The 26,301-nt window shown below is 40.6% G+C and overlaps 1 protein-coding gene and 1 pseudogene across 1 annotated transcript; one reads left to right on the top strand and one right to left on the bottom strand.

Moving 5' to 3' along the window:
* Nucleotides 1-3,595: 3,595 nt before the first annotated feature.
* Nucleotides 3,596-6,041, top strand: LOC138884033 (uncharacterized). Its single transcript, XM_070164771.1, has 2 exons — nt 3,596-5,103; nt 5,783-6,041. The coding sequence occupies exons 1-2, from the start codon at nt 3,596-3,598 to the stop codon at nt 6,039-6,041; spliced, it is 1,767 nt and encodes a 588-aa protein (XP_070020872.1).
* A 17,119-nt stretch (nt 6,042-23,160) lies between these two features.
* LOC104240275 (large ribosomal subunit protein eL13y-like) lies at nt 23,161-23,808 on the bottom strand (annotated as a pseudogene).
* Between the last annotated feature and the right edge of the window lie 2,493 nt (nt 23,809-26,301).

Here is a 26,301-nt window from a genome sequence, read left to right as displayed (position 1 = left end):
GAAAGCACTCTCGCGCCTATGGTAGTATCTGATATCTTTTGAGCTCTCACAGCCTGCAAAGCTGGATGGAATTTTTTCGAGGGGTGTAATTTGCTTCTACAAATATGGATGACTGAACACCTCTGCCACCGTTCCGAGCTTTTGAGTAATGGTTCTTCGAAGAAGACTTGCATAGAAGAGTTTTACACAAGAATCAAGGAGGTCAGTCTACCCGAGGGAGTTACGGCATGGACGTCATTCTTTCGAACCCTCACCGCCAACCAAATGCAATGGACACTGGGATGGTTGCCTGTTGATGAGGTCATATATATGCCAACCGCTAGGACCCACTTTCTATTGATGGGACTTAAGAGCATTCAGCCTTACGTGCCCTATCGAGTTTTGAGACAACTCGGGAGATGCCAAATAGTGCCACACGAGGAAGATCTTAGTGCTCAAGCAATTGAGATTAGCCCTGACGGACAATTTCCTGAAGCAAAAGTCCGCCAGATCTGGAATGAATGCCAATGTTTAAAAGTAGATACTTGCGTGCAGGATCGGGCCAAAGGTGAAGTAGCACCAGGGTACCTTATGTGGTACAGAAGAGAACTTGAGCACAAAAGGCCGGCTAAAGGACCCCATATCCTGAATTTTGCCAAGTCATCACAGGAGTAATGGGATTGGTTAGCAAAAGAAAAAGGCTATCGGTCTAAAATCAGCAAGCTGAAACAACAAATTGAAGGTCTAAAATTTGAGCACAACGTGCAAGTTCCTACTGATCTAGGAGAAAAGAACAGTTTGGCCCAGGAAAACGAGACGCTTAGGGCCCAAATCCAGCAGATAAGGATAGCCGCTGATAACCAACAAAGGAGCCGGTCGGATGAGCGACTGATAAAAGGTTTAAAAATGGAAATTGGTGAGTGTCGGAGTGAGTCGGAGAATTTTGAGAATACCATAGCAGGACTCGAGACACACTGGGCAAAAAGAACAGAAGAGCGCAACCGGTACCTGCAGCAGTTGAAAAGGGATCACAAGCAAACCATTGCCAATTTGAAAAGAAAGGTGGCCACTCTTGAGGACAGAGCGTTTGAGCAAGCCCGAACCTTTGAAGCTAAAAATAGACGTTACTATGATTTACTGGCCCAAATGGAAGTAGAAATTCAGCAGTGGCAGAATCAACATCTCCAGGATTCTCGGGTTTTGAAGGCCCATAATGATCAAATAGAGCGCCTACTCATAGAAAAGAGGCAAACCAGGGATAAGATTAAGACCATTGCCCATGCCATCATTAGGAGGTGTCTACGATGCGAAGATATGACCCGCATTACCTTTTTCTTGGTAGTGATGATTTATGTCAAGCAGACCATGTATGAGCTGGAACAACTTGAAAGGGACCTCGCACCTAAGCCCGCGGCGAGGCCGAACGATGCCCCGCGGGCGCCAATTCTTAAAACTTTAATGTATTTATAGGTCGAGTCTGTATTTTCCGTCTTAGCGTCTTTTGTTTGTCTTTTCGCATCAGGGTGTATTAGTAGTTGTTGAGTTTGTATTTATTCCAAGTCTGTTATTCTCCCTTTTTTCAAAAAATGTTTAGTTTGTAATAGAATGTTTTAGTAATAAAAAAATGTTTCTTTATTCTTACACTTGTTTGTCTTGAACTACGTAATGATCTGATTCACGCGGCGTCGTGATACGTAGGCAATCCTCATCGGATCCGGTCACATTTAACATCAAATATATATATATATATATATATATATATATATATATATAAATAAAGGGGAGCATAAAAGCCGGAATGAAGCATGCCATCGATGCAAACATGTAGAAACTCACTTAACTGTATAGGTGCATCACACCCCAACGTGAGATTACCTGTCTGTTATTTGTTTTAAACTAACTGTTTGTTTGCTGCTAAGTCCAGGTTTTTAGAAAGGTGGTTTGGTTTTGTGGAGGTCTGGCCTCACATTCATACTTTACAAGGTCGAAAGGAAGTATTCAGTTGCTCGTCACTAAGTCGAGAGGAAGTATTCACACTTACTTCACGAGATCAAAGGGAAGTGTAGAGATGTCTTCAGAAATTCCTTTTCCAACAATTCCTGTCTCCGAAGAGAGTTCAATCTCGGCCATCCCAACTTCCGAATCAGCAACTGCCGAAGAAAACAGAATCTTGCGGCTTCGCATGTTGGAAATGTTGGATGATTGGAACAATGGAAAAGAGTCGTCGAGTGTAATCCCGGGATTCCCCGAGCTATTCTCTAGGACAAGTGGGACTTCCAACGTCCCCATAAGTTATCCGACTAGCCCATTCGGATATCCTACTATTTCAGCCCACTCCGCTGGATCACCCTCCGATTCTTATCCCCATGTGTCAACGACAGATGTGGCTGCAAATATATTGATGGCATCGCCTTGTCCAATTGCGGCACAACCCACTATACACAGGCCTAATTTTGACTCTTTCTCATTCACATTTCAAGCACCATCCGTCTCGCTGGAACCAACTCGGCTTACCACCAGCGCCCACCCTCAGCAACCTCAGTACGAGTTTATGCCTGGGCAAGACCGAAATCCCAAAGCTTTTGAACAAGATGAAATGGCAAGAAGAATGAGGAGCCTCGAGCAGAGTTTAAAAAATATGCAAGGTTTAAGTGGGCAGAAAAGTGTCTCCTATACTGATCTGTGCATGTTCCCTCACGTGCACCTGCCCGTAGGGTTCAAAACACCGAAGTTTGAGAAATATGATGGGCATGGCGATCCCATTGCTCACCTCAAAAAGTATTGCAACCAATTGTGTGGGGCTGGCGACAAAGAAGAATTGTTGATGGCATACTTCGGAGAAAGCTTGGTGGGCATAGCCTCAGAATGGTATATGGATTAGGACATATCTCGATGGCACATTTGGGATGATCTTGCCAGAGATTTTGTAAGGCAGTTTCAGTATAATATTGACATCGCGCCAGACAGGAATTCTTTGACAAACTTGAAGAAGAAACCTTCAGAAAGCTTCAGAGAATACGCTATTAAATGGCGCGATCAAGCATCAAGGGTAAAACCTCCCATGGATGAAATAGAAATGATCACTACTTTCCTCCAAGCTCAAGAATCAGATTACTTCCAAAACATGATGTCGGCCATGGGGAAACCTTTTGCAGAAGCAATTAAGATCGGAGAAATGGTAGAAAATGGGCTAAAAACGGGTCGAATTCTAAGCCAATCTGCTATCAGAGCTACCTCCCAAGCCATTCAGGGTGGGTCTGGAGGAATAGCAAAGGGAAAGAAAAGGGAAGAAACATTCATGGCAGCGTCGGGTACAAGGAGAAACTATACTCCCGGACCCCTTTTCTCATAGAGGACCCCGCAGCACTATTACCCTCACCAAGATTTGACCTATACTCCTCAGCCATACTCGGTCATGAATACTCAGCCTTATGTCTGGCCACCGCAACAAGCCAATCAGAGCCAAGCTCCACCTCCCAGAAATTAGCCTCCTTACCGAAACCACTATAATCCACAACTACCCCAAAATAACTTCTGTCCTCAAGAACCACCCAAAAGACAAACTTTCACACCCATTGGTGAACCGTATTCTACCCTATTCCCAAAACTAGTCCAGATGGGTTTCCTGCAACCAGTCCCTCAGACAAGGCACAATCCAGCATCACCTGCTTACAAAGTCGGTGTCAAGTGTGCTTATCATTTGGGAGCAGAAGGGCATGATACCAATGATTGTTGGACTTTAAGAAGGGCGGTAGAGAACTTAATAGAACAAAGAAAGATAGTATTAAGGGACGAGGAGGTCTCAAATATGACCAACAATCCGTTGCCCGCTCACAATAATGGGTCGTTGATTGGGATGATCTATGAGGACAAGGAGTTTAATCCTGCCTTGAAAGCTATAATCGCCATTGTCGATGCAAAGAGAAAGCCTAAAGTAGCCCCGAAGCAAGAGAAAGGGGAAAAGAAGACTAATACTGTCAAGGCTGAGCTCCAAAAGAAGGCTGAGATAAAGACAGAAAAGATGGTGCCTTCGAAGAATGAGGTTCTCTATATTCCACGAGGTCGATCAGAGAAGCCACAGAGATTCGAAATAAAAAGGGCAATACCGATGTACGTGTCGAAAGGGGTCTATGTGGTCAGGGGGACGATTAAACTGCCTCGACTGAATGAGCCAGTTGTTATCGGACGCGTATCACAGAAGCCAATGACAGACCCGTCTACGGTACCGTGGAATTATCAACAAACATTGGTTACATACAAAGGCAAAGAAATCATGGGGGAACTTCCAGAAAATACTTTTGGAAAATATTCAGACATTCAAGAAGTGAACAATGCCACACGGAAGCGCTTCCCACCCAAGAATCCTGTAAGTGCTGAAGAGGCAGAGGCTTTCTTCCAAAAGATGAATATGCCTGACTATAAAGTGGTAGATCAGTTGCGCAAATACCCTGAACAAGTGTTTAAGCTATCTTTGCTAATGAAGTCTGTCGAACATCAGAAGATCCTGCTCAAAACCTTGAATGAAGCGTATGTGCCAACTGAGACTCCAGTTGAACAACTTGAAAGAATGACAGAAGGGTTCTTTGCGGTTAATCAAGTTTCTTTTAGCAAGAACGATTTGCCTCCAGAGGGAGCAGCTCACAACAAGGCTTTACATCTGACAGTCAAGTGTGAAGACTACTACGTCAAGCGAGTAATATTGGATGGGGGTTCGGGTGTTGACACTTGCCCGCTCTCTACGCTGCAAAGAATAGAAATTGGGACCGGAAGGATTTGCCCCAATAATGTCTGTGTAAGCGCTTTTGATGATATCAAGAGGGACACCCTCGGAGAAATAGACCTGATATTGACTATCGGGCCGGTGGAGTTCGAAGTAACCTTCCAGGTACTGGATATGGACACATCTTACAATTTTCTCCTTGGAATACCTTGGATTCATGATGCGGGGGCTGTACCCTCCACTCTCCACCAAATGGTGAAGTTTGAAGATGAAGATCGGGAAATTGTGGTCCACGGAGAAGACGAACAGTCTATTTATCGGGACCTATCCATCCCATGTCTTGAAGCAAGAGAAGGGAGTGAGCACACAATTTATCAGCTTTTTGAAGTTGTGCTGGCGGAGCAGTATAAAGAATGGAGCCCTTGTCCCTAACCTTTCTTTTCCAACGCTTCAATCATTGTTTCTAAATAAATGATCCGACAGGGATTCAAACCGGGAAAAGGGCTTGGAAAATCGCTGCAAGGAATAACTGAACCTATCACCTTGCCTTCCACTAAGAAACTCTTTGGGATAGGCTTCCAACCTACTCCAAAAGATGAAGATTGGGCAAAGAAGAGAAAAAATTAGGGATGGAAGTTGCCTCGACCATTGCCATATTTGTACGAAACTTTCGTCAGACCAAAGTACATTGAAGAAGAAGATGACGAGGCCTTTACGGTCGAAGAGATTGAAGAAATATGTGGGGCAATGAGAGAAATGCTTTACGAAGCTCACATGGTTCAGCTGGGAGAAGGCACAAGCACCGCTGAGGTGCTATACATGGGGCCAAATGCTAAGCTTCAAAATTGGGAGGCCACACTGTTCCTAGTTAGGCAGGAGTCCGAGTAGACCTGTCCTGCCACCTTTCCTGCATCACGAGTTACCCCAGAGTGTAACTCGGATGTTTTTCTTTAGTTTCCTATTTTAACTTCTTGAATTATAAACCTTGTTTATCTTCCCAATTCCAAGGAATAAAATCATATTTCATCATTTTTCTTTATTCTTTCTGATTTTTGCTATTTTTCTCTTATCTTTTCCTTTCAGTTATAATAATGCGGCTTTAAAAAATATGACATGCTTGCGGACTTCACACCCAGATCCCAACGAGTTGTCTAATTGTGAAATAATGAACCAAGAACCAGAATATGACGAAGAAGAGGCTTTTAGGGAAATAAATCGAGAATTGGAACACTTTGAGAATAAACCTAAGCCGAATTTGAATGACACCGAACCGGTTAACTTGGTAACTCTTGAAGACATCCGAGAAACCAAAATAAGCATTCACACAGATGAGAAAACGTGAGATGCAATGATTCAACTCCTCTTTGAATTTAAAGATGTGTTTGCTTGGTCATACGATAATATGCCAGGATTAGGTGTTGATCTAGTGGTGCATAAATTGTCAATTTACCCTGATTACCCTCCAGTTCAACAGAAGCAGAGGAAGTTCAAGACTGATATTAGTGATAAGATCAAAGAAGAAATCACAAAGCAGTTGAAAACAGGAGTAATTCAGGTAGTCCAGTATACTACGTGGTTGGCTAATGTAGTTCCGGTACCGAAGAAAGATGGGAAAACTCGGGTGTGTGTGGATTATCGAGATTTGAATAGGGCAAGTCCCAAAGACAATTTCCCATTGCCCAACATCCACATCCTTGTTGATAACTGTGCCAAACATGAGATACAGTCTTTCGTAGATTGTTACGCTGGATATCATCAGGTGTCGATGGATGAAAAAGATGCCGAGAAAACTGTCTTCACTACACCTTGGGGTACTTACTGTTATCGGGTTATGCCTTTAGGTTTAAAAAATGCCAGGGCAACTTACATGAGAGCCATGACTGCCATTTTTCATGATATGATGCATCAAGAGATAGAGGTGTATGTAGACGACGTGATAGTCAAGTCCAGGACTCAGGACGATCATGTTCGAGACTTGAGGAAATTTTTTGAGAGGCTGAAAAAGTACGACCTGAAGCTGAATCTGGCTAAGTGCACCTTCGGAGTCCCATCGGGCAAGCTTCTGGGTTTCATAGTAAGCAGGAGAGGTATCGAGTTAGATCCAACAAAGATAAAATCTATCCGAGATCTACCTCCTCCAAGAACGAAGAAAGACGTGATGAGTCTATTGGGCAGGTTAAACTATATCAGTCGATTCATTGCCCAACTGACTAGCACATGTGAGCCCATATTCAAGCTATTGAGGAAGGATGCAGCAATCAAATGGACGACTGAGTGTCAAGAGGCTTTTGACAAGATCAAATAATATCTTTCAAATCCTCCAGTTTTGGTCCCGCCAGAGCCAGAGAGACCCCTATTCTTGTATCTGACGGTCTTGGAAAATTCTTTCGGTTGTGTCCTCGGACAACATGACATAACTGGAAAGAAAGAGCAAGTAATCTATTATTTAAGCAAGAAGTTTACCGTTTATGATGTCAAGTACACTTTGTTGGAAAGAACGTGTTGTGCTTTGACGTGGGTCGCTCAAAAATTGAGACATTATCTCCAAGCTCATACTACTTATCTAATAACCAAGTTAGATCCTTTAAAGTACATATTCCAGAAACCAATGCCTACTGGGAGACTAGCAAAGTGGCAAATCTTGCTTACTGAATTCGACATAGTCTATGTCACTCGCACGGCAATGAAAGCCTAGGCGTTAGCGGATCATTTGGCTGAAAAGCTGATTGATGATGAGTACCAACCGTTGAGTACTTATTTTCCAGATGAAGAGATAAACATCATAGGAGTAGTCTCGAAAGACGCTCATGCTTGGAAGATGTTCTTTGATGGGGCTGTAAACGCCAAAGGTGTAGGAATTGGGGCAATCTTGATCTCACCCACTGGTCAACACTATCCGGCTACAGCTAGGCTTCGTTTCTTTTGCATGAACAATACAGCTGAATATGAAGCCTGTATCATGGGCATGAATATGGCGATCGATCAAGATGTTGAAGATTTGTTAATTATGGGGGATTCTGATCTGATTATCCGACAAGCCCATGGTGAATGGGAAACTCGAGATGTCAAGTTTATTCCTTACCGGCAGCACATGGAGGATCTCAGCAAGCGATTCAAATCAATAGAGTTCAGGTATATCCCGCGGTGTCACAATGAACTAGCCGATGCACTTTCCACCTTAGCTTCAATGTTACCTTATCCAGGCAATACCCACATCGATCCCCTGGAAATCCAAATCAGGGAAAGACATGGTTACTGTAATGTAATCGAGGCGGGACCAAGTACCCATCCATGGTACCATGATGTTAAGAGGTTCTTGAAAACACGAGAATACCCCGAACATGCTGTAAGCATGTGATTTTTGCCCTATATGAGAATTACTCCCAAAATATTCCAGAAAAAAAAACTAAAACAATTTTTTGTTTGCAATTGTTGTGAATTTTGTGTTATTTTTCTTGTATTGTTTGCATTTGTTTGTGCATGTTTATTTGTTAAATTAATAAAAAATACAAAAATACATCACATTTTCATTTAGGATTTAATTCTACAATTAGGAGTAATTAAGTTTGTTTTACAAGAATGAAAATTACAAAAATATGCATCATTGCATTTTTAGCATTCAATGTCAAATTGTGCAATTTTATTTTAATGGGTGTTTAATTATGTATAATAAATGTTGCTAGGAATTAGTTAATATTTTTGATAAGTTAATTTAGTTTATAACTTAATTTAGAATTTTAGTTTTATTAATTAGAAAGTAAAAGAAAATAGAGTAAAAAATATAAAGAAAATCGGAATTGGGCCTCTTCTTCAATTTCAAACCACAAGCCCAAAGATACCCAACCTTCCCCATGACCCGGTCCATTTCAACCCGGGTCGACCCGATCCGCCCCATAACTAATCCACCCGCCCAACCCCTTTTCTTCATTTTCATTTTTGTATCCCCCAAACCCTAAAACCTATCCGCCCCCCTCTCTTTCCTTCTCCTTCACGTCCAAACCACCCCAAGCTCCCCTTCCATGGCTGCCCGTCGACCACTGCTGCTGCTTCATCTTCTTCATCACCTTCTCCACCGGCGACCACCAACAGCACAGCAGCTCCAAACAAAAGCCAAGCAGGTTGTTTTCTTCTTCTTCGTCGAGCTCGAGCTCGAGCTCCCATGGCTGCCTTCCTCGTCGACCAGTGGCGATGACCAGCACCCCAGCTTCACTTACTGCTTCTTTTGCTTCATCTTCAACAGACCAGCTGACCCCATTCTTGTCAAACAAACGAACCAGTCCACCAGCGAGCTCACCTCCATGTCGTTGTTGTTCCTGTTCGTGAACGACCCTCTTCTTCACGCCAAACAGCCATTGCTTCATTTCCTTCAAAAACAAGAGAACACCCCTGAGCTCCCAAGGCCGAAAATCTCTAGCTGCCGCTGTTGTTGTTCCATTTTTCAGCTTCGTCTTCTTCATTACTAAGCGGCCATTTTCCAGCATCTCCTTCTTCCCGTTTCTGTTGTACGAAATGGTAACAGTAGCAGCTGTGATCTAGAGAAGAATTACGAAAGTCACTTGAGGATGAAGTACGCTGGTTGACTCAAACAGTTGGGCAAACGGAAGGGGATAAACATGAAAAGGAGGAGCAGGTTGCTCGTTGTGAAGCTTTTATCGATGGAATGGAATCCAAGCTAGAAGCTATCATGTCCCAAAAACTTAACGAATCAGAGGCTACTAATAATCGTCTCAAGTCTGAAATGAGGGCTGAGATGGATCGGTTTTCTCGGAAAGAAAGGAACTCGCAGAACATATACAAGAAGTTGAGAGTCAAAATGAATGGCTACGATCTGAACGGGATGATAAAATTGCTAAGCTCACTGCAGAAAAAAGAGCTCTTCAAGATCATTTGCATGATGCCGAGGCACAACTTTCCCAACTGAAATCACGGAAATGTGATGAATTAAAGAGAGTGATGAAGGAGAAAAATACTCTTGCAGAAAGGTAAAGATGGGGAAGGTGACGAAATTACGTTCGATCGAGAATTAGTATCGAGTACGCTGAGGTTCCGTTCGAATCCGGGCTTCAAACTAGTAGGTTTCCATTCTCTTGTCTCTTAATTTTCAGTCAGCGAATTCATCTTCCATTCCTTTTCTTCTTGTGTTTGTGTTCCAATGGTTTGGTTTGAAATCGAACCTAGACCTTTGTTTGTATTAGAGATAATTTGTGTTCATTTTTGTTTGAAGTTTGTTAGTTGTTCGTCAAGTGATTTAATGTCGAGTGTTCATCTTAGTTTGAATCATTTCATCCTTGTTATAATGTTGTTAGATTTAATTTGAAGTTCAATTGATTTTTGAGTTTAGTTATGTGAATCTACTTGTTTGTTATGATAAATTTGTTATTGTTGTTGAATCTGAAAGTAGGTTTGTTGTTAAAAAATATTGTTCAGTCAAAATAATTCCAATTGTTTCTTTGTTGTTCATCATTTAGTTTGAATTTGTTGTTGAATTTGTTTAGGAATTGGTTATATTTGCTGCATTTTGGTTGGAATTGATTAGGTGAATTGGTTATAGCTGATGGGGATAGATTGGTAAATTGCAGTACTTTCAGGGGTAAAATGGTAATTTCAGTAAGGTCGGAGGGGTATTTTTGGAATTGAAAATTTGAACAATTATTTAATCTGAGTGCTCTGTCCACTAGGCATTGACAATATTAAAATAGTACATGGTGGGGGACAAGACATAAGTTAGTGGGGAGGTGATATAATTGTTTAATATAGTGGGGGAATAATATAATTATTTAAGGTAAGCATGGGGGACAAGACATAAGTTAGTGGGGAATAATGTAGTTGTTTAATATAGTGGGGGACAAAACATGTAGGCATGGGGGACAAGGGAATTAAATAAGAAAAATATTAAGTAGTGGGGGCAAGGCATGCCATTAGGAGAATATTTCGGGTTAGTGGTTCAAGATAAGAGTGTTGGTTATAAATAGAGTCATTTGGGCACATTTTTTGGAGAGGATTTTGGGAGAACATTTTTTGAGAGCATTTTTTTGGAGGACATTTTTTAGGAGAGGTTGTTTGAGAGAGGGTTTTTGAGAGAGGAATACATTCTGAAAATCTGAAGAGAGTGTGGTAGAGTTAAAAAGAGAAAACAAAAACAAAGTGAGAAACGAGTTTAGTTTCGGGTTTAATACACGCGTGGGTTGTTGCTGTTTAGTTTGTTTACAAACTTTTTTGGGTTTGTTCTATTGAGCTTGTTTGGTTTTCTTCAAAGTTTTCTAGGCCTTGAATCTGGTTCGAATTGTTGCTGTTGCATTGTTGTGTTATTACTGCTGCTGACTCCTCCTTCCTTTCTTCTTGTACTGCCATTTCCAAGTACACATTTGTACACTCTCGGCTTGAAGCGAAATGAAATATTAACCAGGCATTATTCCTGTTGAATTCCTCCTGTTTAGATTTGTGTTTGAATAGAATTTTTCTTTCTTTGTATAAAAATGTAGTTGACTGATTAATGAGTAATGGGGTTGCACATGTATAACTTCTTCATCTAATAATGCTAGTTTAAATTAATCAAAGAATAATTAATTTGTTTTAATATTATTGTGTGTCTATCTCATGTTCTAGTATTATCAAATAATAGAATATAGAACAAAAACAATCTTTCTTTGTACAAACTCGATTGCAATTTTCCATTTGCATTAGCCGTAAACTAATAACTAATAAGTTACGTTTTTTTTTAGTGTGTAATTAATCGGGAGATTTTCTTTTATTTTAGAGACGAACTTAATAGAAAAAATGTATTCACTGTAGGTTTATCCTTTTAAATGAAAATGAGACGAGCCTCGCCAAATAAAATGCATAGATTGTGGGGCCCTCACAAAAATGTATGTGTTAATTACTTAGAACTCGGGATAGACCGCTTAGCGAACTCCGCGGCATTACCCAAAAATAAATATACGCTAATCGCTTTAGGCGCGCATTTTAATAAATCTTACCTTCTTAAACTCGAGTGCACATTTATGTGACCCAAATCCAAATCTCAACGGAGTCGAAATGTGTCTCTAATCACGGGTACACTGATTGTGACGTGGTTCGAGATGCGTGTCCATGACGTTGCAAATTCCTTTTAAAAAATAAGAATGAGATGAGTCTTGCCGAATAAAAATACAAATTGCGGGGCCCTCAGTAAATATTTGCTTTTAAAATTGCTTAGACTTCGGGATGGACCGTTTAGCAAAATTTCACGGCCCTACCCAAAGTAAATGATATGCAAGTCGCTTTAGGCGCGCCTTTAATAGTTTAATTTTCTTAAACTCGGGTGCACATTTATGTGACCCAAATCCAAATCTCAACGGAGTCAAAGTGTGTCGACGACCACGGGTACATTGATTGTGATGCGGTTCGAGATATATTTTCACAACGTTGCAATTCCCTGTAAAATAATAATAATAATAATAATGAAAGCGGTAAAGAGTTAAAATTTGCACATAAGTTCATATTTGTATAAAATCAGATAAACAAGCCGAATATGACAGTTGAGCGACCGTGCTAGAACCATGGAACTCGGGAATGCCTAACACCTTCTCCCGGGTTAACAGAATTCCTTATCCAGATTTCTGGTCCGCAGACTCTTAAACAGAGTCATTATTTTCCTCGATTCGGGATTAAATTGGTGACTTGAGACACCCTAAATCTCCCAAGTGGCAACTCTAAAATAAATAAACAAATCCCGTTTCGATTGTCCTTTAATTGAAAAAACTCCTTCACCCCTCGCGGGCGCGAAAAAAGGAGGTGTGACACATGCTACTGGAGATCAAAAGAGAACTATTAGGCGGCATGCGAGTGGATTCTTTTTGAGCGGCGAGGTATTGTATAAAAGAACCCCGGATCTCAATTTGTTGAGATGTGTTGACGCAGAAAAGGCTGGAAGAATCATGCACGAGGTACATGTGGGAGTATGCGGGCCCCACATGAATGGGTACAATTTAGCAAAGAAAATCCTTCGAGCGGGTTATCACTAGATGACCATGGAAAAGGACTGTTTTAGTTTCATTCGAAAGTTTCATCAGTGTCAGGTACACGGTGATTTGATTCATGCACCTCCCATAGAACTGCATCACATGTCTGCACCTTGGCCATTTGTTGCTTTGGGCATGGACGTCATTGGGCCAATCGAGCCAAAAGCCTCAAATGGACACAGATTTATATTGGTCACTATTGATTACTTCACAAAATGGGTCGAAGCTGTCACTCTCAAATCGGTCACTAAGAAGGCCGTGGTGGATTTTGTAAATTCAAATCTTATTTGTCGTTTCGGTATTCCTGCAACTATCATCACAGATAACGCGGCAAACCTGAATAATCACTTGATGGAGGATGTATGCGAACAGTTCAAAATAACGCATAGGAACTCCACTCCTTATCGGCCCAAAGCCAATGGCGTTGTTGAAGCGGCAAACAAAAACATCAAGAAGATTTTGAGAAAAACAATCCAGAGTTCCAGACAGTGACATGAACAGTTACCTTTTGCCTTGCTGGGATATCGCACTACAATGCGCACATCAGTAGGCGCAACCCCATACTTGTTGGTTTATGGGACCGAAGCTGTGATACCGGCAAAGGTAGAAATTCCTTCGCTCCGGACCATTATCGAAGCAGAGATTGAAGATAGCGAGTGGGTTAAGACTCGATTGGAGCAGTTGACCTTAATTGACGAAAAACGAATGGTTGCGGTCTGTCACGGGCAGTTATACCAACAAAGAATGGTCCGCGCTTACAACAAGAAGGTGCGACCCAGGAATTTTGAAGTAGGTCAACTGGTGTTAAGGCGCATTCTTCCGCACCACCAGGAAGCGAAAGGAAAATTTTCTCCTAATTGGAAAGGTCCATACATCATCAGGAAGATATTACCAAGAGGAGCGTTATATCTGGGTGATATTGAAGGAAATGATCCTGAAACAGTTGTGAATGCGGATGCGGTCAAAAGGTACTATGGTTGAGTTTACTTTGGTGACGTCTTGGCACATTTGAGATGATGAAGGCTTTTTATTCCCTCTACCCAAACACTATCAACTCTTTCTACAAACCCTTTGAGCCGGTTACATTTCTTTGGCTACCCTCTTTGGAATCCCAAAGTACCGTTGAAAAAAAATGATTAGCCTGAACTACGTCTGACTTGATTCCGAAAGGATACGTAGGCAGCCTCTCTCTGGGGTTCAGTCACACCAAAATAAAAATGCAATTTTCCCTGAAGTTGAAACTGGGGCAGATGTTATAATGTTTTGACCACGGGCCCACCAAATGGTTCCAAAGTTGTAATTTCATCCACAATTCTTTTTACCAAAAATCGAGTACAAGTCCTTCGGATCAATTGCCAAAGGCAGGGGAAACCAAAAAATATCATTGTTGGAAGCTGATGCATTCTAAAACTAAGAGAAATAAAATGAGAGAGTCTTGTCGGTGAAAACCTTCGGGCACCATAAGGCGACGGGAGTAGAGAAACCAAGAATGAGAGAGTGCGTTTAGTGAAAACTCGCAAAAAGCACTATCGGGCGACGGTGAGAAGAGAAATGAGAGAGGTCGACTAGAGAAAACCCGCCAAGGGCGCTGTCGGCCGAAAAGATGATTTCACCTCAGAAAGTTCTGGCAAGGTTCCCTGGTTTGGAAACATAGATCTGTTTGGTTGATGAGAAAATGCAAGTTTGTGAGGGTCGGGCATCCAGTCCAAAAAGCGTGTCATGTCAATTTAAAGTCAGCATGCGCCTCAGATAAGTCTTTCTTTTCCCCCGAAAGGGACGCTTCTCTTTTAAATTCATTTTTTCGCTCTTTGTTTACCTTTCTTTGAATCCCTTTCGGCTTAACCCTAAATTCCAAAACGTGCTAGAAAGAAAAGGTGGCAAGACCGGTTTTACAGAGCTCCGTCTAGCAAGAAGTGAAGAAAATACCCAGCCTCAGTGGTGCGTCAGTCCAATCCCGACTGATCATGATGTTGATTACCTCCAAAGTAAAGGCATTAAAAAAATGATCCCCAATGAGATCTGCCCCAGTAAAAATCCCCAAGCAGAATGAGATGGAAGAACCAAATCCTTACACGGGCGAATCATCATGAAATCCTGAAATCCGAGTCTTATCAGTTTGAAAGGGGGTCGCCTTTGAATCCAATCAATGGCGAAGTTTCTCAACAGAAATGAGGCTGGGACCAAGCAATTGGAATGATCAAGGCCACCGAACCAACCACCATTTTCAAACTGATAATTGTTCTTTGTTTGGAAAATTGAAACAGGTGCAATCCAAAGCAACCGGGCAAGAAGCAAGTGCAACCAAAAGGGAAAAAATGCACAAGTGCAAGAAACAGCTTTGCAACAAGAAATCAACTCAAAAGGGAAGTTTCCTCAAAATTCTTTCCTGCATTTCTACTAAACAAAAATATATAATAAAATAAAATAAAATAAATAATAATAAAATGAAAAGTGAAATAAGAAGAAAATTCCGAAAAAAGGGGTTTAGTTTAGAATCCCCAATATCAACCTATTTTTCGCTGACATTAGGGCTTCAATCCCTAAGTTGAAATTTTTAGACATGGGGCCTTCATTCCCTAGTCGCCTTTTGCCAACATTAGGGCTCCAATCCCTAAGTTGAAATTTTTAGATATAGGGCCTCCATTCCCTAGTCGCCTTTTGCCAACATTAGGGCTCCAATCCCTAAGTTGAAATTTTAGACATAGGGCCTCCATTCTCTAGTCTCCTTTTGCCAACATTAGGGCTCCAATCCCTAAGTTGAAATTTTAGACATATGGCCTCCATTCCCTAGTCGTCTTTGCCAACATTAGGGCTCCAATCCCTAAGTTGAGATTTTAGACATAGGGCCTCCATTCCCTAGTCGCCTTTTGCCAGCATTAGGGCTTCAATCCCTGAGTTGAGATTTTAGACATAGGGCCTCCATTCCCTAGTCGCCTTTTGCCAACATTAGGGCTCTAATCCCTAAGTTGAAATTTTAGACATAGGGCCTCCATTCCCTAGTCGCCTTTTGCCAACATTAGGGCTCCAATCCCTAAGTTGAGATTTTAGACATAGGGCCTCCATTCCCTAGTCGCCTTTACCAATATTAGGGCTCCAATCCCTAAGTTGAAATTTTAGACATAGGGCCTCCATTCCCTAGTCGCCTTTTGCCAACATTAGTACTTCAATCCCTAAGTTGAAATTTTAGACATAGGGCCTCCATTCCCTAGTCGCCTTTGCCAACATTAGGGCTCCAATCTCTAAGTTGAGATTTTAGACATAGGGCCTCCATTCCCTAGTCGCCTTTTGCCAGCATTAGGGCTCCAATCCCTGAGTTGAGATTTTACACATAGGGCCTCCATTCCCTAGTCACCTTTGCCAACATTAGGGCTCAAATCCCTGAGTTGAGCAATTTTCCTTTAGCCAACATTAGGGCTCCAATCCCTGAGTTGAGCAATCTTCCTTTAGCCGACATTAGGGCTCCAATCCCTGAGTTGAGCAATTTTCTTTTAGCCGACATTAGGGCTTCAATCCCTGAGTTGAGCGATTTTCTTTTAGCCGACATTAGGGCTCCAATCCCTGAGTTGATCGATTTTTCTTTTAGCCGACATTACGGCTCCAATCCCTGAGTTGAGCGATTTTCTTTTAGCCGACATTAGGGCTCCAATCCCTGAGTTGAGCGATTTTCCTTTAGCCGACATTAGGGCTCCAATCCCTGAGTTGAGCGATTTTCCTTTAGCCGACATTAGGGCTCCAATCCCTGAGTTGAGCGATTTTCTTTTAGCCGACATTAGGGCTCCAATCCCTGAGTTGAGCGATTTTCTTTTAGCCGACATTAGGGCTCCAATCCCTGAGTTGAGCAATTTTCCTTTAGCCGACATTAGGGCTCCAATCCCTGAGTTGAGCGATTTTCTTTTAGCCGACATTAGGGCTCCAATCCCTGAGTTTAGCGATTTTCTTTTAGCCGACATTAGGGCTTCAATCCTTGAGTTGAGCAATTTTCTTTTAGCCGACATTAGGGCTCCAATCCCTGAGTTGAGCGAGTTTCCTTTAGCCGATATTAGGTCTCCAATCCCTGAGTTGAGCAATTCTCTTTTTGCCGACATTAGGGCTCCAATACCTAAGTTGAGCAAGTTTCCTTTAGCCGACATTAGGGCTCCAATCCCTGGGTTGCGTCTTTTAGACTTGGGGTTTCCAATCCCCTTATCAATTCTGTAGATTTTATGGCAGTTAACTCACGAAATTTTCCTAGTGAAACTGGGGCAGAAAAATTTCGTTCGTTTGTTTGTTTCGTTGTCTGAGCAGGTTTGACCTCGAGGCACATGGATCGAGATGACCTACGGAGTGAGTTTCAATCCAAAATAAATAAAGGAAGAAAAGAACAAAAAGAATATGAGCCCAAATACTGGAGCAAACAAAGTGCGGATCACTCAAAATCTGATTAAAGTCACGAGCTCCGCCAATCCCGCTTCACTCAATGCTGCAGAAATAAACAAGTGCCTACAACTTGCGAGCATCAAGATTCAGATCGAAGTCTACAAGCAGAATCAGCTAAGACTCAAGATCAATTTGCGAAAGAATTATAGATAGGAATCTTGTAACTAGTAGCTGATAGGCATAACTAGCTTAGTTTTAATTCTCCTTTGGTGTAATAAGGAGGTCGGTAAAGTAGTAATAACAACATGCAACAGCAGTAACAACAGCATCGCAGTTCCATAGTAGTCCCAACTACCAAAACTTCCCGAACTACATTGACATGATTCCTGTTTAGCCCAGGATATGTAGGAAACCTTTGAAGCAAAGGTTCGGTCAAATCTTTCAAAAAAGAATGCTTCACACGTAGTATTCCAACGGGCAAAAATCGCTCGTATCCGCTCACTTTATCTTTGCACGAAAACTCTTCATGTTTTCGGACAAAGAGGGGCAGCTGTGAGCACGTGATTTTTGTTTCCACGATAATTACTCCAAAAGAAATCGAAAAATAAAACAAATTGTCTTTGTGTATAATTTTGAGAATTTGCGTGGCATTTTTTTATAGTTATTTGTAGTTTTTGTCTTTGATTGTTTATTTTTATTAATTAAAAATACAAAAAATATGTTACGTGTAAATTTGGGATCTTATTCTACTATTAGGAATTAAATAAATCGTATTTGGTTTTTAAATGAATGAAAATCACAAAAATATTATTTTTGGTAATTTTGTCATTTTATTGTTTAATGGTGTGATTTTGTTTAATTAATGTTTGATCTTGTGTGAGTCAATTAATGTCTTTTTAATATAATTGTAGTTTTACAACTTATTTTAGGATTTTTGGTAGTTTAGTATTTAGAAAAGGAATTAAAAGAAGAAAAGAAATGAGTTAAAATTGGACAAATCGGAATCGGGCCATTTAAATTGGACCCAAAATCAGGCCCAAAGCACTATTTTTTGCCCGGTCCAGATCAGTCAATCTCAGAGACGTCCAAACCGCGTCGTTTTGATCATACTTGATCTGGGCTGTTGATCTCAGATTGATCAACGGACAAGATCACATCTCCATACCCACGCCTTAACCCGACCCGTCTCACCCAGAGGCCCACCGGTCTCACTTAACCTATACGGCGTCGTTTCCATTAAGTTGATCAATCCAAGACATTAATCTTGAATGATCTTACGGCCCATATCAAATTTCCCCCTAACTATATAACCCCAATCCCTTACCCCACGCCCCCTAAGCCAGACCCCCCCTCTCCCATTCTCGTCTCTTTTAACTTAGAGACGGGCTCCCCCATCAACCCCTAGCACCGCCACCTTAACCCATCGCCTGAAACCCGGCGACATCGACGCCGCCGGTCACCAGATTAACAACCCTAAACCATCTGACCACCCCCGTTCCAAATATGTTACTCCCTTGTCTCAAATCTTCCCCCATCGTCTCGGATCTTCATTTGAAGATTCGAGCCAAACCTCAACCTATGAAAAACCACACTAAATCCATACTAGTTACTCCCCCGACCTCCCTCGTGACTAAACTAAGCTTGGTTTGGTTCGAATCTAACCAGAAAACTCCAAGTCCCAAATCAACTGCATGAATACTAGAAATCCAAAACCTGGGGGTTCGTCCAATTAAACGAAGGGTCGGGGTCTAATAGACCTTAATCGAGGTGTTCTCAGTTGAGAACACTTCGATTAAAGTCCGTTCGACCCCAAAAGAGGTCCAAGTCAGAGTCCAAGATGGGGTCGTCTAACCTTCAATTTCTTAAGGTATTTTCTTTTCCTTGTCAATTCCATGTTTTGTCTGTTGATGTCTGTTTATGTGTTTAAATGTCAGTTTGAGTTTGTTTTCAATTGTGTCGACTATTCTGTCCACCTCGCCCGGACCTTTTATTTGGTCGAATTTGCTTCTGCGCGTTTTGTTGTGTGTAATTACAGTTTGTGCAATCGAGCCGAATAGGCTCCGTCGATTAGTTAAGTTTTTCGTAAAATCACTGTGTCTATCAGTATGAAATCACCCCCGCACCTGTTCGAGTTCGATTATTTATTATCGATTGTATATGTTGTAATATATGGTCTGTTAATAAGTGTCATCGATTAGTTTCGCAGTCTTGAATGTTAAAATAACCTGATGACAATTCGATTCATATTGCTTCAATTCTGATTGAGTCAATCTGTGCCATTTATCGATCAGTCTAGGAACTGTTTTAACTGATGAATTGGATTTAATTCACTGCTTTAAACTGTTAGTGAAAGCCATGTGTGGTCAGATGCGTTTGAATTAATCAATTCATCTGTCCATGCTTGATTAGAATTAAATATTATTTGAACATCCACTAATGGTCTGCAGAGAATAACATGTTTTTCAAACTTTAAAAAACTGAAAAGAGTTACATCCTAAAAGGGGTATAGAATGAGTGCTTTTAAAATTTTAGAATAAGGAAGCATGGGGGGTCAGTTTTTAATTGGTTTTAACAGGCTGGAATGGAGGTCAGTTTGGGTTATAAAAGGGGAAGGGTTCAGGACATTCAAAGCAGGAGACTGAAGTTAAGGGAGCTTTTGGAGAGCAAAAGAAAAATACTGCTTGATTGCTTTCTCTTCTTTGAATTTGTTTTCAATCTCCCATTGGAAGTTTAGATCCTATATATCTTTTAAAAGACCAGAACATAGTTTCCTTTTTTCGAAGGAGAAACCCTGTCCAGTATTAGAAGTTTGGAGTCATTGGACTCATTCGAACCTTAGTAGCGAGTCATTCGATTTGTTTCTGTTTCATTTGAGTTTGGTTTGTGGGTGCTGGATTCATTTGTTGAGCATATTAGTTTGTTTGGAGTCATCTCTGCAATCTTATTTGGCTCTCGAAACCATTCTGAAATTTGGTTTGGCTCGCCTCTGCTGCTCGGATTTTCTGTCACTGATCTCGATTGATTCAGACTGTTTCTTTGGGTCATACTTCGATTTCCTAGGATTTTGCTGTGTTGCTGAACCTGTTGTTGCTGTGTATTTACACTACTGCTGCTTCTACTGATCTTCATCTTCTTTCCTTGCTTTCCAAATACCAGGTACACAAACTGATACACTAGTTCATCTTGTAAGCTACTCAAAGCATGAATGCGAAAATTAGAAAGATTTGAAGTTGTAGTTTAATGTAGTCTTTTCTTTCTTTTATTGTCTGTAATTAGAACATTCTATGCGCTGCCCATGTAAACTCTGGTTATATACTGAATCTCGGTTGCATATATGTTAGCTAGTTGCCTTCACTAGAATCAGGTAGTTGTTGGTTATGTATAACATGGGCACTATCCTATAGCAGTTTAAGTTGTAAACTTCTTCCCCGTAGGTTTTTTAGTTTAAAAGGACTAATAGTGTAGTTGTAACATTCTGCTAGTTCAATTTGTTCGATTAAACAGCATGTTCCAAATACACATCAGGCCTTAGGTTGATTACTCAATAGTTCAAACTATTTTAGTTAACAACTTGCTCATCTAAATTCGTTAAAAACGGGTTTCATTAGGTATCACTTTCATTTCGGATTCTTAAAGTTTGAACATGTGTAGAATCATTTAGCTAAGCCCAACATCTGAATAAGGATGGCACAGGTCCAGTTTTACCCCTTATACATCGGACCTGGGCCCATAATTATTAACTGATTGCTCTTATTGTATCGTTTTCAGATTTAACGACTCACTTTCGAAACTCAACTATAATAACTCGTGAGCATGTAAATAAGTTAGAACTCTTTTTCTTTCATTATAGAGAAGAACGAAATAGAAAACATAGTCACTATAGGTCATTCCTTTTTGATAATGAGACGAGCCTCGCCAAATAAAAATGCAAATTGTGGGGCCCTCAATAATTGGTCATAATAAATACTTAGAATTTGGGATGGGCCGTTTAGCAAATTTCACTGCCTTCCTCAAAGATAATAACGCGTTAAACTCTTTAGGCGCGATTTTAATTAATTTACATTCTTAAATTCGGGTGCGCATTTATGTGACCCAAATCCAAATCTCAACGGTGTCGGAATGTATCAACAACCACGGGTGCATTGATTGCGACGTGGTTCGAAGATCCATTTCCACGACGTTGCAATTCTATAAAAATAATAATAAAGCGGGTTTAAACTTAATAAAAGCACACAAGTTATAATATGTATTAAAATCAGATATTTAGCCATTATAACAATTTAAGCGACCGTGCTAGAACCACAGGATCTGTGGGTGCCTAACACCTTCCCTCGGGTCAACAGAATTCTTTACTTAGAATTTCTAGTTCGCAGACTTCATTTGGAAAGTCGAATATTTTCCTCGAATTGGGATTCAAGATAAACCGATGACTTGGGACACCAAAAGCCAAACCTTTCCCAAGTGGCGACTCTGAATTAAATAAATAATCTCATTTCGAATATTGTCACTTAATTGAAAAAGCTCCCTCACGCATTTATCCTTCTGGGTAGGCGGCAAAAAGGAGGTGTGACCGAACTTATTAATTTTAGTCCAAGATATTTTTATACCACTTTTATATAACCAGGAAAAAAAGAAAGAAACTTCTGAGCCTTTATCAAGTAAGGACATCATTGTGGCTACGAGAAAAAGAAAAGTTGATCGAGTATACAAGGCCTCGTATGCGGATACTCTTAATAAAATTGTACGAGTTATTAATTTAAAGTTTGTTGTTATCATTTGTCTATTCTTAGTTATTGACTCAGTATCATATACTTTCTGACTTAATAATGACTCAATTTGGTCTTGTAGGCTGAAATGGAAAGACTACAATCAACACAAGAAAGTGAAGATGGCAGTCAATCAGTTGATGCATTTGCATCAGTCATGGGACCTGAGCATCCGAGTCCCCTAAGATTGTATGGACGTGGGGTTACCAAGACTTCCTTAAAAAGAAAAGTGGGAGATTTTGGACCCTCTTTAAGTTCTACTAATGAGGTGATGCAGCAAAAATTGGAGGAAATGGAAGAAAGGATGCAGCAAAGATTGCAGGAAAAGTTTAATGCACAAAAAGATGCCATGGAACTACAAGTTGCAGTTCACAACATTTCACAACTTAAGCATATGAATCCAGATTTACGGGTTGATCACAAGATGCTAGGTTTCAATGCTCGTTCACCTGGAGAAGTTTCCTCTGCACAACAAGTTGTTGTGCAACTAATCAATCGCCTATCTACTGGGAGTAATAATCAAGGTCAGTACATCTATCTTTGTTTGTTTCTTGCTTTCTTCTTCTCCTCCTTTTTCTTCTTTTTTAAAGTTTCACTTAAACTAATTCGGATTAGCTATAACCTTTTATAAAAAGAATATTTGGCTTACAATATCAACACATGTTGATTCCTCTTTATCTTGGTTTTCTGTACGAAGCCATCTATTGATTGGCAAAAGCAACATTTATTATGTGGCTAGATGGTTTTTGTATCTTTGGAACCTAAATCAATTAATCAGTCAACTATGTTTCAGCTACAAACTAGTTGGGCTCAACTCCATACTTCACTGGTGACCATTTGTTTCAATTGCTTACCATGTGCTTTTTTTGTTTTCTTTCTAAATCCTCATAGTAGACTCTCTAGATTGAAGGCTTCTGTCAACTAGCTATAGTTGAGCTTCTGTTAGCTTTTCTCTCGTTTTCCCTTTGTTACATTGGTCCCAAGAGAGATTTATAAGGGCATTCTTCAAAAGGATGCAAAATTTGTCTTTTCTTGTTGCTTATGTTGTGTTTAACTAGTTTCAATGTTTGATATGGAAATGGAAAATGGAAATAACTAACTGAACAGTTTGTTAAGCTGAAGAAAGTCATCTGGTGAAACATTGTTACTGTGTCTGGAAGGAAGTGAATAAGAGAAGTATTATATAAGCTTTCGGCAATGTGGTAAACTAATGAATTAGGAAAGATGAAGATAATATTATTAGGTATCAATGGCTAGTTTTTTAAGTTGTGAATTCCCAGTTTGGAATTCTATTAAAGTTTCTTTTGCATTTTTTTTCAAGAGAGCAATAGGACTTATGCTATAACATAAACACCATCAAAAGATTTGCATGATCTTCCTTTTCTGCTTCAGCTACCCTCTTCAACTTGGCTCTGATGTGTCGCGCATTTGTACGCTCGATACGCAGTTTGCCATAGGCATTGAATGATTTCATCTCATCTGTGACCTTGACAAGGTCAACAGCTGGCTGCTCCCTAGTAATAGGCATGCATGAACCTTGGACCTGGGTGGCAGTAGCAAGTTCCTATGCACTAGAATCACCAGCCTTGACTTTCTTAGCACGCCTTGGGAAGATGACAAGCTTAGCTTTGTAAGCTTAGATGTTCCTACGGCGATGATCAACAGCAATGCCAATGGTTGGTGCTAGTTTCTTGGGAATACGAGCTGCTTTTAGTTCTTCAAAAGAAAATTCCCTCCCAGCCCGGACTTTCATGTTGTATTTCAGTGTTGTCCATGAACAATAGGTCGAAGTGATCCCGCAGTTGGCCTAGGGAAGATCTTCACAGCCTTCTGCTATCTAGCAGCACGTCTCCTAATTTTCCTAGTTGGCTGGTTGAACCAAGTCCTTACATAGTTTTGTCAATGCTTCTTGAAGTGCCCATTGGGTATAACATTGTTGTGCTTCATCTCTTACCTGGTTAGCTACTGCTTTTGGAGGCTTTGGGAGTACAAAGTCTTTTGTATTCTTACACGGATTTAAAGACAACCACTTATTTGTTGTCATCTCTAACTTGTTTTTGAAAAACTTTGTGCTTTAAGATTTTTACTGGATATAAGATTGTTTCATCCTAGCAAAAAGAACTGAAGACTTAGAGATCGACATTCTAGTACATTTGAAAATTTTGTGCTTTATGCATTATTTATGGACCATATCTATTCTTATAATGATAAACTAACTCTTGAAGGATAATGACTTTATTTATCATCTTTTGTAGGTGGAGCAATTGAAGAAAGGGAAGATGGAGATTGTGAAGATCTAGACCTTACTTAAGAACTTTGAATTGTTGTCCATGTTCTAGGAATCTTTTGTTATTAACATTTGAACTAACTCCTGAAGTGTTGATGTAAAACTTATGTGATTGGGTTAAAATATTTGGTTTTATGGAATATGTGTTAATGTAAAACTTATGTGATTGGGTTAAAATATTTTGATTTTATGGAGATAATATAGATTATGAAGTGTTTTATATTTTTATTTATATAAATTTCAGGTTATTACAAATTTTATATATCTAAATATTCATTTACAGCCAGGGCGTAATAGTCTAATAGAATCGTTCCAATAGATCTTGCAAACCGTTCCAATAGGTATGGCAAATTGCTCCAAAATAGTCTACAAGAACCGCTCCAATAGGTATTCAAAACCGTTCCATTAGGTCTTATAAATCGTTCCAAAATGTGCAACAAAATGACAAAATAGGTAGTTAAAACCATTGCAAAAGAAATAAAACAGTTACAGTAGCGTAATGAAACCGTTAGAATATTTGTAAATAAACGTTGCAATAGCTTAAATAACAGTTGCAACATATTATATGGTAACGGCTGCCAACCGTTGCTATAAACTATATGGCAACGGTTTGTAACTGTTACAACTGGAAAGAAATACTCGTTGCTCCAGACAGAGGAACAACCGTTGCGATAGATATACCTTAAGCAACGGTTTGTGTACCCGTTGCAAGAACCATTACTCTATCTACTGGCACGGCAGTGTATGTAACGCTTTCTAAACCGTTCCAATAACTATATGGCAACGGTTTACCTCTCTATTGCAACGGTTTTACGGCTGTGCAATAGGCTCATCTTCCAGTATTGTGGATAGCTTCCGTAGTGGAGCGGTCCGGCATGAACCCAAACTGATTGTCGGATATAGACGTCTTCTTCCTCAACCTCACCTCCACCACCCTTTCCCAGACTTTCATGGTATGGCTAAGTAACTTGATACCCCTATAATTGTTACAACACTGGATATCACCTTTATTTTTGTACAACGGAACCACTGTACTCGACCTCCATTCATCCGGCATCCTCTTCGTCCTAAAAATTACATTGAACAACCCAAACAGCCATTCCAATCCTGCTCTACCCACAGACTTCCAAAACTCAATCGGAATTTCATCTAGCTCGGTCGCTCTACCCCTACTCATCTTGCGCAAAGCCCTCACGACCTCCTCCACTTTAATGCGCTTGCAATTCCTAGAATCTCGGAAACCCTCCGAATGCCCCAAGTCCCCTAGCGCTATATCCCAATCCCCCTCCTCATTTAGAAGACCATAAAAGTATGTCTGCCATCTCTGGTTAATCTGGGACTCTCCCATTAATACTCTACCATCCTCGTCTTTGATGCACCTTACTTGGTCCAGATCTCGGGCCTTCCTCTCCCTCTCTTTAGCCAGCCGAAACAACTTCCTGTCCCCACCTTTCTCCCCTAATTCCTCGTATAGACGGCTAAACGCTGCATTTTTAGCCTCCGTGACCGCCAGTTTTGCCTCCTTCCTAGCCACTTTGTACCTCTCTTTATTCGCTCTCCTCTCCTCCTCGTTTGTGCTCCCTGCCAACTTCGCGTATGCTACCTTCTTCACCTCCACCTTATCTTGGGCTATGTCATTCCACCACCAGTCTCCCTGGTGCCTGCCAGAAAAACCCTTCGATACACCTAGCACCTCTCTTGCCGCCTCCCTCACATAGTTCGCTGTCGTTGACCACATAGTGCTCGCGTCTCCACTACTCTTCCAAGCTCCCATAGCGGCTAACCTCCCCTCCAACTCTTGGGCTTTATCCTTGGTTAAAGCTCCCCATCTAATCCTCGGTCGGCCATGAGCATACCTCTTCTTCCTCTTCATCATAATGCCGATGTCCATCACTAAGAGCCTATGCTGAGTCGCGAAGGTCTCTCCCGGTATAACTTTGCAATCCTTGCACAATCCTCTATCACATCTTCTGAGGAGAAGGTAATCGATCTGAGTCTTCACCGCCGAACTTCGGAAAGTAACCAAGGTTTCATAAATTAGAATGTTAATAATAATTCGATGGAATAACTCAAGGTTTTAAAGTAGTGACATGGACACAACGCTTGATATGTGAATAAGATGTCACAAAATTAAAATCCCGTAGCAAACGAAATTTGATACTCCTATTTAAGTTGAAAAGGAATAAATCAAAC

This window comes from Nicotiana sylvestris, chromosome 12, assembly GCF_000393655.2.
Source record: "Nicotiana sylvestris chromosome 12, ASM39365v2, whole genome shotgun sequence".
Lineage (NCBI taxonomy): Eukaryota > Viridiplantae > Streptophyta > Magnoliopsida > Solanales > Solanaceae > Nicotiana > Nicotiana sylvestris.
The sequence above is the reverse complement of the archived record's forward strand: the minus strand, read 5'-3'. Positions and strand labels throughout refer to the sequence as shown.